This window comes from Anser anser (genome assembly GCF_964211835.1).
Source record: "Anser anser genome assembly, chromosome: 19".
Classification (NCBI taxonomy): Eukaryota; Metazoa; Chordata; class Aves; order Anseriformes; family Anatidae; genus Anser; species Anser anser.
Window position 1 is genome coordinate 8180009 of NC_139740.1, and position 12634 is coordinate 8192642.

At 64.4% G+C, this 12634-nt stretch overlaps 1 protein-coding gene across 6 annotated transcripts in view; it reads left to right on the forward strand.

Annotated features, from left to right (window-relative positions):
• The window catches only part of CASKIN2 (CASK interacting protein 2), a 34544-nt gene that overhangs the window by 530 nt on the left and 21380 nt on the right, over positions 1-12634 (forward strand). For 2 of the 6 annotated variants that reach the window (XM_083805589.1, XM_083805592.1), the window contains exons 1-2: positions 177-365; positions 2524-3256. In XM_083805589.1, coding sequence (XP_083661715.1) covers positions 3163-3256 — 94 coding nt within the window. In that variant the 5' untranslated portion in view covers positions 177-365; positions 2524-3162. Of the gene's footprint in view, positions 1-175; positions 366-775; positions 886-2523; positions 3257-12634 lie in introns of those variants that run through there. The other 4 variants (XM_083805594.1, XM_083805595.1, XM_083805590.1 and 1 more) reach the window with 3 other exon arrangements.

Below are 12634 nucleotides of genomic sequence, written 5' to 3' on the forward strand. Positions count from 1 at the left end.
CGGCCCCCTGGGGACCCCCCGGCCGCCGGCCCGGCCCCGCTGGAGGCGAGCGGCGGCGGCGGGGCTCCGGCCCGGCTCGGCACGGCTCGGCCCCGCTCCGCCGGCGCCTGGCGGTGAGTGACAGCAGCCCCGGCCCTGCCCGGCCCGCCCAGCCCCCGGCCCTTTCCAATCAGGCCGGGCCGGGGAGGGATTTCCTGCCGGGACGGGGAGGCACGGCTCCGAGTTGCACGGCTCGGGATTGCACGGCTCGGCTCGGCACGGCTCGGCGCTGCGCGGCTCCGCTCGGCTCGGGCTCTCCCGCTGCTTTTCGGTCTGGCACCGCGCGCTCCGGTCTGGCACGGCTCGGCACTCTGCGAGCACCCCAGGTGAGTGGTGCTGCGCCACCCGGGACCCCGAGCTGCCCCCCCCCGGAGCGGGGCACGAGTCCCACGGAGCCTCCCCGAGGCCGGGGCCTCGCCGAGCTGGGGCTGGAGGCGGCCCGGGAGGAGCCGGAGCCCCCCCCCCGGCAGGGCGAGCTGCCCCCGGCCGCCCCTCCGAGCCCCGCTTTCGGCAGCTGCTGCCTCTCCCCCCTTTGCTAGCATCTTGCCTGCCCCGTTTGTGCCATGGCTTCGGGTTTGTTTTCCTCCCCTCTTCCCTTTTCTTGGGATTGGTGCAGAAACTTCGCTTCCCCAGGTGGATTCCTGGGCTGGAGGCTCGGCTCGGGCGGGCGGGATGGTTGCTGCTGCTTCTCCGGCTTCGTGCCTTCTGCAACTCTTTGCTGCTGATCCTCTCTCAGGAGGCTGAGGAGGTGGAGGTCGGCATTCGGAGCTCTCCGTACCTCTGAGGTATTTGTTGAGCCTCGCACGCTCCAGGAGAGGCAGGCAGCAGCGGGAGGCTGTTCTCTAGGTGAGGCCACGTGGAGGGTTTTTTTTTTTGTAATAAACGGATAAACAGCACCAACGCCCTCGTACTCGCTGTTTGTGCTCGCAGAGCAGCGTGAAGTTGGATTCGGTGCGCTGAGTTAAGTGAAACAAAGTCGATTTGAAGCCGGTGCAGTGCAGGAGGCTCTGGGGGGTGATTTGTTTGTGGCGAGGGGTTGCTCTGAGCCGAGGGGCTGAAACTTTGTTGGGATGGGGATAAGTTGTGGGGGTGCCCCAGAACACGGGGGGTGAGAGCTGACCGAACCGGGCACTGCTATCAGCACCTGGTGCTGGGCTGCCGGGCAGCCCTGTGCTGAGGATTTGTTAGCCAAACCAACCCATGGCCCCGGGGAATGACTGAGGAGGGGAGAGACCCCCCAGCCTGGCCTGGGAATTTGGGCACCCCCTCGTCCCAGGAGCCAAACCAGCATCGGAGTCTTGCCCCTGCGGCTGCCCTGAATGCCACTGCACCCAGGGGAGGGCTGGAGCAGGGGGAGCCCCGTGTCGGGGGGCTGCACGGCTTCCAGGATGCCCGTGGGTGGGCTGAGCGGCGCTGCGCTTGGTGTGGGGTCCCGGGAGGCGCTGGGACGTCCCTGCTGCTCCTGCCCCTGAACCAGGCAGGACCTCTCCTCCCGCTGTTGTTGCCTTTTCTCTCCTTCGGTGGTTTCTGTCCTCGAAGCAGTGACCTCGATCGCTGGGAGGAAGGAGCACCCAGTGTTATGTAAATGGCTGAGGGCGAGTGCTTTGGGAAGGGAGACGGCACGCCTGGGCGCTGGCTGCGGGAAACTGGAGCCGGTTCCCATCCAGCCCGGGTCGGCGTGGCGGGAGTCGCGGGGCGGTCTGCTGGCAGCCCAGCAGCTGGCACGGCGTGTGCTCCCTGCCCTCCTGCTCCTCCCCGGCCTTCGGAGCAGCCTGCTGGATGCGCAGCCCTGAACCAGGAGGGAGTTTCTTGCTGCCCCAGTGCAGGGGGAGAGCATGGGGTGGGAGGGGTGAACGGCTGCAGCAGGAGCCCAGGTCCTCTGGGGTGTCCCCACCGGCCGCAATCGGGGCTTGATCCCGTTCCCGTGAGCATGGCTGTGCTGCCTGGTTGCACCCAGCTTCTCGCTTTGGGCACAAGAGCGCTTGTTTAATGGGTGAAGAGTGTCTTGGGTCCTGGGGCGCTGAGCTCCCCGGGTAGCTCGGAGGGCCAGGGTTTGTCCCTGCGCCGGAGGGGAAGGGTGCCAGGCAGGTTCAGCCGGTCCCAGCGGCGGTGGAGGGAGGACTTTGGCTCAACCTCCCCTGCTCCATCGCGTGGGTGCTGCCGCTGGCAGAGGGGAGGGGGAGATGTGGCAGAGCCCCGTTTGCCATCATCAGGGAGGGCACGGCGTGGCCAGTCCCCTGGGCTGGAGGGCAGGGAAATGAGCAGCAGCAGCAGCACTCAGCCATCCATGCCCCCCCCCCCCCCCCCCCCGGAGGCTTCCTCCACAGGTTCTTCCCTCTCCTTTCTAACACGAGGATGAGCCGAGTCCCGCCAGGACTAAATATAGTCAAAGTATTCGTTCTTCGGCACGGATACAAAAGCTGTCGCGACGGAGCCGGGAGGTAAATGGCCTTTGAGGGCTGACTGTGCTCTTCCCCTCCACAGGTCCCAGGCTGCCGTGCCAGCCCGCACCGGGGCTCGGCTGCGCGCGGGGCTCCCCAGCGTGGCTGCAGCGCTGTCGCCAAGAGGAATGCCGAAGCGAGGGGGCTAATGAGCACCAGAGAGGGAGGATCTATGACTTCCAGATGGCAACGAGCCTGTAATCCCTTTGGGAAGAATTAGGGACTCGTCAGTGTGGCAGAGCCTGGCGAGGGGAGCAAAGCGAGGCATCTCTGGCTGTGGAGCCCAGCACAGCTTCAGCCGAGAGGCCCGCGGCATCCCGATGCCGGCCCCGCTGGGTGCCCTGCCCCAAGCTGCCTCGCTGGGTCTTGTGGCATCCCGTTGCTGCCGGGAGCCGGTCCCTCAGCACTGAACTCTCTCTGATCTTAACTGATTGCATGTTCTCCGACCGAACCCCGTCTGGGTCCTGCTCCTCCCGACGCAGAAAGGGACTTCTGCTGCTGACAGAGACACGTCTTCCTTCCTTTTTATGTCCCGTGGGATTTTAAAGCATCTTTTTTGCTGGATTTCACCGCCTCTCCGAGCATGTTTTGAGGATTTACAGACTTATTCTCATGGCTTTATAAACCTCCGGGATCCGAGGGCTTCTTCCTTGTGCGCCGCTGCCGCTCCCACCTGTCCGCCATGGGGCGAGAGCAGGAGCTGATCCAGGCCGTGAAGAACGGGGACATACCCGGCGTGCAGAAGCTGGTGGCCAAGATCAAAGCATCCAAGAGCAGTGAGTACCTGGGTGCGGAGCTGCTGCTTCCCTCGCTCCCGCCGGGCATCGCCGCGTGGCCCGGGCTGCGGGCTCTGCGCGGGGCCGGTTCAGCATCCGCGCTGGGGTGTGAGCGCTGACTTTGAACCTGGCGGATGAGTTCCTCCGCGCTTGGAGGCGGGAGCACGAAGGCTGCCCGTGCTGGTGAACGACTGAGCTGTAAACGATCCGGCAGGGCTCGGGTTCCCTTCGGGCTCAGCGCCAGGGGCCCTGAAGTGTGGGCACCGAGCGGGGAAGGGCGAGGGGAAATCACAGCGGGGCAGGCGGCGAAGCTGCTCGGGGGGATGCGGTACAAAGGGTCTTTAGCGATCGCCGCTCGCTCCTGGCCGTATTTATCTTGTGAAAAATTATCATCCGAGCCGGTCGACTGGAACCAATTGTCAAGCCTTGAATTTCAGTCTGGTAATGTTTAACCCTTCAGCAGTGCTGTTTTCTTTCATGTGTGCTTGGAAAGGTCAGCCACGAGCGGGCTCAGAGCAAATGCTGGGCTCAGCCCATGCTGGGCGTTTGGAGGGCCGGGGGCCTGCTCCTGATGGTGCTGTGGGGGTCCTGGAGGGTCTTTGGGGTCCCTCCCAGAGAAAATGGGGGGGTTAAAAAACTAATAAGTGGAGGAGCAGATTATGGCTGGTGCTGCAGACCTTGCAGAGAGCTGAGCTCCTGGGTAGGCACTCTGGTCACTTCTTGTGCCCTGCAGAGAGAAGGAAACTGGAAAAAGTAAATAAAAGGGCGTTTGTCGGCGGTGCGTGACCAGGGGAAGCTGCACGGCTCCTGTGTGGGCTGCAGGAGCTGATCTGGGTGAGGAGAGGCCAGAGAAACCCCTTCCCCGTGCTCGCAGCCTGCGGGGTGGCTTCAGCTGGGAAGTTGGTACAGGAAAACCACATCTGGGACCAGCTCCCTGCTGCAAGGTGCTTGTGGAAACTCCCCGAAGGGCCCTCCTGGTCATGGCCCTTGTTGGGGCCACGCATTGTGGGAGGGTCTCAGGGGGCTTCAGGAAAGTTGTGGGGGAGGAGAAATATTTTTGGGGAGGGAGAGGGGGAAAATCAGGCAGGAGAAAAAGCCTGAAGTCTTAATCGGGGTGGTTCAGGGCAGAGAGGCTGGTGCTGAGAGCCGTGAGTTAGGCTGGGGATTATAAACGTGAGATGGGGATAAAATCCCCTGCGTCGGCTCCTGGAGGGATTTGCCTGGGGCCAAAACTTTGCAAATCCCAGCAGCTGGGCTGCCACCTCCTGCCCCTGGAGCCAGCCCCGAGCCTAGATGGGGCAACGAGGGTGCTGGGTGCCCCATATCTGGGTGACAGGACCGGGCGCCTTCACCTCCACGCGCTGCTCAGGGTCCCTGGGGGTCACAGGCCGTGTGGGGCAGGTCCTGGGGCTGGAGCAAGGTGGGTTTCCTCGTGCAGGAGGCTCGAGGGGTGCCCTAAGGCACTAAATAAATAACATCAGCCCCGAGCTGGTGTCCCACGGCCAGGCAGCGCGATACAGGCAGGCTTGGGGCACCCACAGCTCTCCTCCCCTGCGTGCGGGGGGGGGAGTTCACGCTTGTTTCCTCCGATACCTCTCGCTGTTAAACCCCGTCTGTGTTTTCTCTGGCATCTTCCCTCCCTCCAGCCACGGGGCACCCACGTGAACGCCTGCCTTGAACTCCCCCGCTGCAGCGGCGTCTGCAGGTCCCTCGCTCTGCTTATTTTCATTTTACTCCTTTATAAGGAGGGGGAGCCAAAACCCAGACCCTGGCAAGGCCACCTCGCCAGCCCCGGTTGCTCCCTATCCCTTACGCTTCCCTCTCCCCCCTCCCGCCCGCGCCATGCGAGCAGAGCGTTTGCTGCTCATTAAAGCGCCTTTTCCATATGACAGGCCGAGATGCCAATTTTTATTTTTTTTTTTAAATCCCTCTAAGAGTCCTTCTGCTGTCTCAGTGGATTCGGAGCTCCGTCACTGTGATTAGCCCTCCGGGACTTCCTGTGCCTAAAAAAGTCACCGCACGTAAGCAAGAACCGAGCGCCAGTCCCGGCAGCGGGAATTTCAGGGACGCGGTGCTTAATATGCACCGTGCGCAAGCCCTCGGCCCCACGCAGGCGCTGCCGTGCAAGTGGGTCACAGTACCTAGCGTTGTACGGGGGGGGGACGACAAAGTTTGGGTTGGGAGGAGCGGGGCTGGTGGAGCAGCCATCCTGCCTGCGGGAAGGGGACATCGGGACACCGCCGTGGTCATCCCTACAGCCGGAGAGGAGAGCGGGCTGCTCCCGCTGCCCCGGCCGCGCTTTGTTGAGGTTCTCCTGAGCAGCAAAGAAATGGTTCCTCTTTTTAATTTCCTTCCCTCTCCCCTCCCCTCCGCGTCTGAGCGCCGCAGAGTTTAATTGAAATTGTTAAACGACCCGTCACGGCTTTGGCCTTTCTCCCTGGCGATCAATCCCGGCCCTGCCTGGCCGCGCTCGCTAACAATGCCCCGGCCTGGCCGCGGCGGCCGCGTGGGGCACAGGGGCTCGAGCCGGGGCCGCAGGAATCCCTGCCACGGGGTGACGGCTCCTGGGGCCGGACGGGTGCCACGGTGCGTGGCGAGGTTTGCGTGTCCCTGTCCCAGCTGGTGGCGGCAGCAGGGTGAAGGGGCAGGCGAGGGGGGCGAATGCTGGGGGCTTTGTCTGAGGTGTGAGCCTTACCGCCCCGCCGATAGCCCGGGACTGGAGGTGCCGGGGAAGAGAACAGGAGCTGGGCTCGCTGTTTGCCTTCCTTCAGGGAGTGGTGGAGCTTTTTGTTTAAATGTGCATGAAGTGCAAAGAAAGGGCGACAGCTGAGCAAACTCGCGTTAAACTCAAGGACAGGGAGCGCAGCCTGCCCTGCTGGGGCTTCGTCCGCTGTCCTCAGCCTGCCTCTGGCCCCTGTCACCAGCCACACCAGGGCTTTGGGGACTCCCAGACCTCAAGAACGTGGGTGCCTGGGGTTCAGATCCTCCTGGGGTTCAGATCCACCTGGGCCGTGACCTAACGAGCTGTTAAACACAAGCAAAGCTTCTGGAGCTGCCTGGGCTGGCTCCCCTCGCTGCTGCATCCCGGCAGCACAGGGCACAGCAAGGTCTTCCTGTGCCAGCTCTCGGCTGCTGTCACCCGTCCAGCTGGGCAGGAGAGGGACGATGGCTGGGAGACCGCCGTGGGCAGATGTGGGCTAATTCGCTCCCTGCCTCCCCCTTAACTTTCCTCCTAATCCCTAGTAGCTGTATCAGCTTAAGCCCCGAAGCGTGAGGTTTGATATCTCTCCTCCTATTTGTTAGCCTTTGCCACCGGTGCTCTGTGTCCCCGTTCTTGGCAGAATCACCTGCCCTCCCTCCGAGTCGTGCAGGATTTTTTCCTTGTCTGGGTGGCAGCAGGTCCCTCAGGCATGCAAGGAAAAGGTTGCTGCTTTCCTCGACCCAGGAGTTACTTTGTGATGGGGGTGGATGCGCCTTCGTGCCAGCCAGCCCAGCCCACGCTCTATCATGGTGTCCTTCAAGGAGGACCGTCCTCCCCTTCACACCTGCAGGGAGGTTTGGGTGGTGTGGGGAAGAGCCAGGACCTGCCTGCGGCGGGATCGTTATCGGTTCAGGCTCTGTCACACCCCGCTGCTGGTGGCACAGGGACTGCTGGGCACCGTGCCCGTTCCGGTCCTGCCCTGGGCACTGCAGCTTGCCGGATCCGGCTGTGCCACCGAGCCAGCACACCGCCCTCGCCGTGTCCCTCGAAGCCCGGCTTTCAACGAGGAGTTCCCGAACATCCTCGGCGAGGTCCTTTCTTCCTCCCCGCGCCTGCTGTAGGTCTGACGGGCTGGACCGGCTGCACAGCTGCGTGCGGGCTTGGAAGGGCCGCGGGCATGCCCGGGGCCGCCACGAGCAGTGCCGAGAAACTTTGCCAAAGCGGGCAAAGCTCCTCGTCCCCCCGAGAGCCACCGGGACAGCCCGGCCGGCAGTGGCCCCGCGCCGGGGAGCCCCCTGCCCCGCAGCCTGCCGAAACGTGCTTTCAACCAGCCTGCGGTGGGTGGGAGGGGGAAAAGGAGGCTTCAAAGGCTCCTGCGAGCGCGGCGCGGCCGCCTTCCTGCCGCGGGGATGGCGGCGAGGCTGCAGCTGCATGGTACGGAGGGGGGGGCCCTCAAATCCTTTCCTCCTCCCACGGCTCCTGGCCTCTCCGGGGGGGTTTCTTCCAGCAGCCGTGTGCCAGCCTGCAGTTTGCTTGGTGCTTTTTGTTTTTTTTTCTTGTTCCCCCCAGCACGCACTGTCATCAATCCTGGCTGCCCAGCTCGGGGGGGATTTTATCCCCTTCTCTTTTTATTTTCTGGAATGACGAGCCCCACGCAGGCAGCAGCAGCGAGAGGAGTGAGGCCGCGATCGCTTTTCAAAGCCGGCCTCTGCCGGTTGTTGTCTTTGGACGGGGGCCACAGGCGGCCCTGCCGGGGCCTGGCTGCCACCGCTGCACCCGGAGCAAGCGTCGCCGCGCCGAGTGGGGAGATAAGCCCCAAGCAAACAGTGTCACGAAGGCAGATGGAGCGGCTGGTGGGAAGGTGTCACCCAGCCCATGGGGCATGGCCTCGGCGTCCTGCCCCGCTCTGTACCCCATCACCCCATCCCGGGTCTGTGTTTCTGTCCGCATCCTTTGAAAGCCCTTTGGCAGGGCAGTCTTCAACTCCTTGCTGCGGCCTCTGCCACCTGCAGCTGCTTTTTTTTTTTTTTCCTGTCTGGGTGAAATAGTGGGGAGGAAAAAAAGGGGATTATGATGGGGAGTTGTATAACGGACGTGCAGGGGAGCTGCTCTGGAGGTGTTGCTGCTTTCCCCAGGGGTTGGCCAACGGCTCCTGTGCATCCCAGGGATGTGTCCATCTCTACGGGGGAGCGGAGCCGTGCACAGGGCCGGGCTGGCTGCGTTTGGGCTGACAGCAATCCCCAACACAGCAGGCGGGAGGCTGAGGTTTGGGGCGGGAGAGGGATTTCCGTCACTCGGGCATCTCCCGGTGACTCAGCCCTGGCCACAGGGCTCTGCTCTCCCTCTCTGAGAGCTGCAGAGGCCGTCTCAGCTGCCTGGCCCAGAAACGTGGCACGATTTGGGTGCCGACAGCTCCGAGGCAGGCGGGCAGGGAATCCCAGAGCAGCGTGGGACAGCGCGTGCCCGGCTGTGGGAGGCACGCAGGCTGTAACGGGGACAGCGCTCCCCGGGGCTGCTCCCAGGCAGGGGAGGAGACGCAGCAAGGACACCGCTGGCACTTTGTGTCCTGTCCTCCTTCTGCATGTCTGGGACGTGCTGGGGGGGCACGGGGGTGGAGGCATGCGGCAGGGAGCTGCGAGAAGGTGGAAGGAAGGCTTTCCAAGCGGCAGCAATGGAGCTGGGGGTGCTGTGGTGGCCCCCCCAGGGACAGGGGGTCAGCTCTGCGGAGAGAAGCTCCCTGGTCAGTCTGTGGTGTGGGAGCGGGGCCTGCAGGGCTGGGGTCTCCCGCTGGAGCTGACGGCTCTGCGAGCACCTCTGCTGTGCGCTCTGCCACGTGCCTGGAAACAGCCTCACACGTGCCCGTGCTCCCTGGCTTTCCGCCACCCAGGAGGGAAGCTGCTTCTGGATGGAAACCTCGCCGTGCTCCTCCTCCTCCTCGTGCCTACTGGGGCTGAAAATCTCAGCTGTGACCTAGAAACGCCACCCGGAGTGTCTCCAGCACCCTGGGCACTGGCCCTCTTTGGAGCGGGGACAAGGCCGTCCCCAAGGACTGCGACCAAGTCAGCAGCGTGACTCGTGCTGCCTCTCCACCGCGCTCCTGAGGCCGAGGGTGGGGAGACCGTTTCCCCAGGCCGAGGAGCGAATTACCCAATTCCAGCACCTCTCGAGGAGGATGGTTTGCAGCTGAGCTGGCTGGGAGCGCCCGGCAGCATCCCGGCAAAGGCCGGGAAGAGTTAAAGAGGCGCTCGGTGCCGTGCGTGTGTGTGTGCATGCACGCGCCCTGCTTTGTTTTGAAAAGCGCCTCGGCTGGCCTGGCCCCACGCCAGTCCCGGGGCCGCCGCTGGCAAAACGCAGCTTCGGCAAAGAAGTATGAAAGGGCAGAAACTAAATAACAATAAACCACCTTTTCTGGCTCCTGCGGCAGGCAGGGGGTGGGGAGCCGAGGGGCGGGAGCTGCGAGCTTGCTGCTTTTCCCCCAAATTGTGCCACGGATTCTCCCCCAAAATCAACCCCTGGCTGGAGAGGCGAGGACCTGCCTGAACCTTGGGCCTCACCGAGGTGTCCCGGTGAGTCACAGACCTGTCTGGAGATGCCCGACCTGCTTGGAAACGGCTCTGCCAGAGCGATCTTTACCCTCCTGGGGAAGGGCAGGACGCCCTCGCCCATCCCTCGCTCCCGTCGGATGCCCGGGGCCGCGGCAGCCCGTGTGCAGGGTTGGGGGCGCGGGCACCGTGAGCTGTTTGCAACCCAGGGAGAGCGGCTGGAGCGGCAAATCAGCGCCGCTTCGATGGCAAGATAAGGGAGCAGGGCCGACCCGCGTGCGCGGCAGGTATGCGGCTCCTGCAGCATCGCAGGCTTGGTGCAACACGTTCCGGCTGCGCTTCCGCAAAGCCCTGCCAGCGCCGGTGCCGCTCCCCCAGGAGGCCCCAGCCAAATGTGTGCAGGGAGCGCGCGGGCCCCCCAGCGCCGCCGCGCAGCCCGGCCCCTGCCCGCCGTGCTCGAGCAGCCGGGATGGGCCAAGCTGGGGGCGGCTGCGCTGTGGGGTGCGAAAACACCCCGGGGTTTCCTACCGCTGCCCTTGGCTGCAGGCACCGGGGGCGATGGTTGCGTAAGGCGCCCTGGCCTTCCCGTCTCGCAGAGGGACTTGAGCAGAGCTCGTGGCCCGCAAGTTGGCGGCCGTGCGCAGTAGAGAGGGGATGGCTTGGGGTGCTTGAGCTCTCCAACCTTGTTCCCTTGGAGCAGCGGGCTCAGGGTCTCCGTGGCCCCTGTTCTTGCTCCGTCCTTCCCTCCCCTCCTCCGGCAGCCCAGCTCGGGTCTTGATCTCGTCTCTTTGCAAGGACGGGTGTAGATAAGGGGGTTTTGGGCTTGAGCTGAGTTGGGTGCAAACACCCCTAGGGAGAGCACAGACTGGGAAACCCTCGCAGCTTTCCCCCCGTCTTTGGAGGCTTCTTCTCTGCCACCCCTGGCACGGCCGGGACACGCCGTGCAACAGCAAGGCGACGTGGGCGCCGCTCACCTTGGCAGCTTCCAAAAGGGGCCAGAGTCCTCCGTGGTGGCTAATCATTGCCTGCGGGGGGACGCGGTGCCCTGCGAGCCTGGCCAGCGGTGCAGGGCAGCGGGGAGGGCTCTGGGCTCCAGCCCAGACCGCTCTGGTCACCCTGAAATACCTCCGGCTTGGTTTTGTTGGGGCTGATGTGGTGGGAAGGGCTGCTCCCGTCTTCCTCGAAGGAGCTCCCGGTTATCCTGAGAGGTTAAAAAGAAGGGAAAGGCTCCTTGCAGGGGAAGAGGCAGCGGGGCACGGGGCAGCCAGGAAAGCCCTGGCAGCCAGCAGGGATTTGAGCTGTCCCTGGCCATTTCCTCGTTAGTAAAGCCACGTCCCAGAGCAGGGCTGAGTTTTGGCCACGTGAGGAGGTGCCGTGAGACAGTTCCTGCTTGCAGCCTGGCTTTGTGGCGCGGGCACGTGGGTTTTGGCTCAACCCCATAGCAGCTCCTTGCCCCTCACGCGTGGGGGCCCCCAAACTTGTGTTCCCCCGGGCTAATGCTCCCCGGGGCTGGCGGAGCTCCCTGCCTCAGAGCGTCTGTCCCGCGGGTTGTATTTAGCAGCACGTGCAGGGCTGGAGCTGCTTCACCTGGAGCCTGGAGTGGGTGGGGGTCTCCTCTGCCTCCCCGCCGAGTTGCGGCTCTGCTGCACCCCCTGCACCCTGCTCCGAATGCCTGTGGGGCCGAATTCATGCTGGAGACAGCCCCAAATGTTTTCCTGGCCGGGGTGTGTGTGGGATGGGGGACACAGGAGCCAGAGGAGGGAGGGCTGGTGCGACGGGGTGCCTTTTGCCCTTTCACTATGAAAATGAGCCGATGCGACCCTTTTTCCCCCTTCGTACCCCCCTCTTTCTCCTAGCCACCCCCTCCGGCGGGCGCTGCGAGGCGGCAGGCGGGGTTTTCTGTGCTCGGCTCCCAAGTCCTGCCTTTGCCGCCAACTCGGGCTTGCCGGGGCCGTTCCCGACACGCACCCGCCGCGCTGGAAAGGCGTAAACAGATCAGGTTCCCGGCAGGGGTCCAGGGACCGGGCAGGCCTTGGCTTGTGGCCCACCACCGCTCGGTCATGTTGGGGTGTGGGAAGCACCGAGGGAGGGTGCTGGGACCACGGGGACGGGCCCTGACCCCGCTGTAAATCAGCCCGGGTGCGTTATGTGGTATGCAGGGGGGGGGACAGGGCTGCTCCATACCGCCCTTGTCCCCAGCTGGTCCCCGAGCAGCTGCTGGGTGGCTCCGGCACGGCTATGGGGCCACAAACCCAGGCTGGGCGATGCGAGGAACCCCGAGCAGCTGGGGTGCAGGGAGGGCAGGAGCGCGGTGCCTGGAATAACTCAGCAGCCGCCGAGGCCCAGGGCGGGATGGGCACAGAGCCCCCGACGTGTCCCCGCTCCGCCCTGGGGACAGGGGGACGCCTCGCCCACGACGCAGGGCATCACTGGCTGCCGCAAGTGTTTGTCGGGGGAATTTGCTTCCACCTGCGGACACGCAGCGTGGTGTGGGGCACCACAGCCCTGTGCCCCGGCCGTACGGCTGTCTCGCCTCTCCTGTCCCCTGTGGGGCACCGGGGAACCCTTTGCTGGTGCAGCTAGGTGAAAATGTCCCTACGGACAGGGACAGGCAGGAGAGCAAAGGTGGGTTCTCTCTCGGGCTCACCCCAGGCTGGATGAAGCTCGGCCCGTGCCAGGTGCGATGGATCCTTCCTTTCCCCTTCCTGCGGGCAGTTTCCTCTTGCCTCGGCGCATGACCTTGTGCAGGGAATGAGGGCGGCGAGGAGACGTCGGTGCCCGCCATGCCCGAGCTGTTCCCGACTCAGCCTTTCCTTTACCCGAGCTGGGGTTTGGAGAGGAATCCCTGCCGGCCCTGCGGCGCGTGCCCTGCCATCCCCTGCCGCCTGGGAATGCCGAGCTGCCGCTGTTCGACAAGATCCCGTTGTTCTTTCCCAGCGCAGGTGCCACCGGTGGCAGCAGCACCGCGGCACCTGCAGGAGCTGGGGCTGCACAGCGTCCCCAGGGCCAGCAGGAGCAGGATGGAGGCTGTGTTTCGGCTCCGTCCAGGAGGGAAGGAAAAGGTTTGCTGGAGCTGCTCAGATCGGGGTTGTGATTCAGATCAAGCTCTGTGCGTTTGCTTGGAGGTGGTTGTGG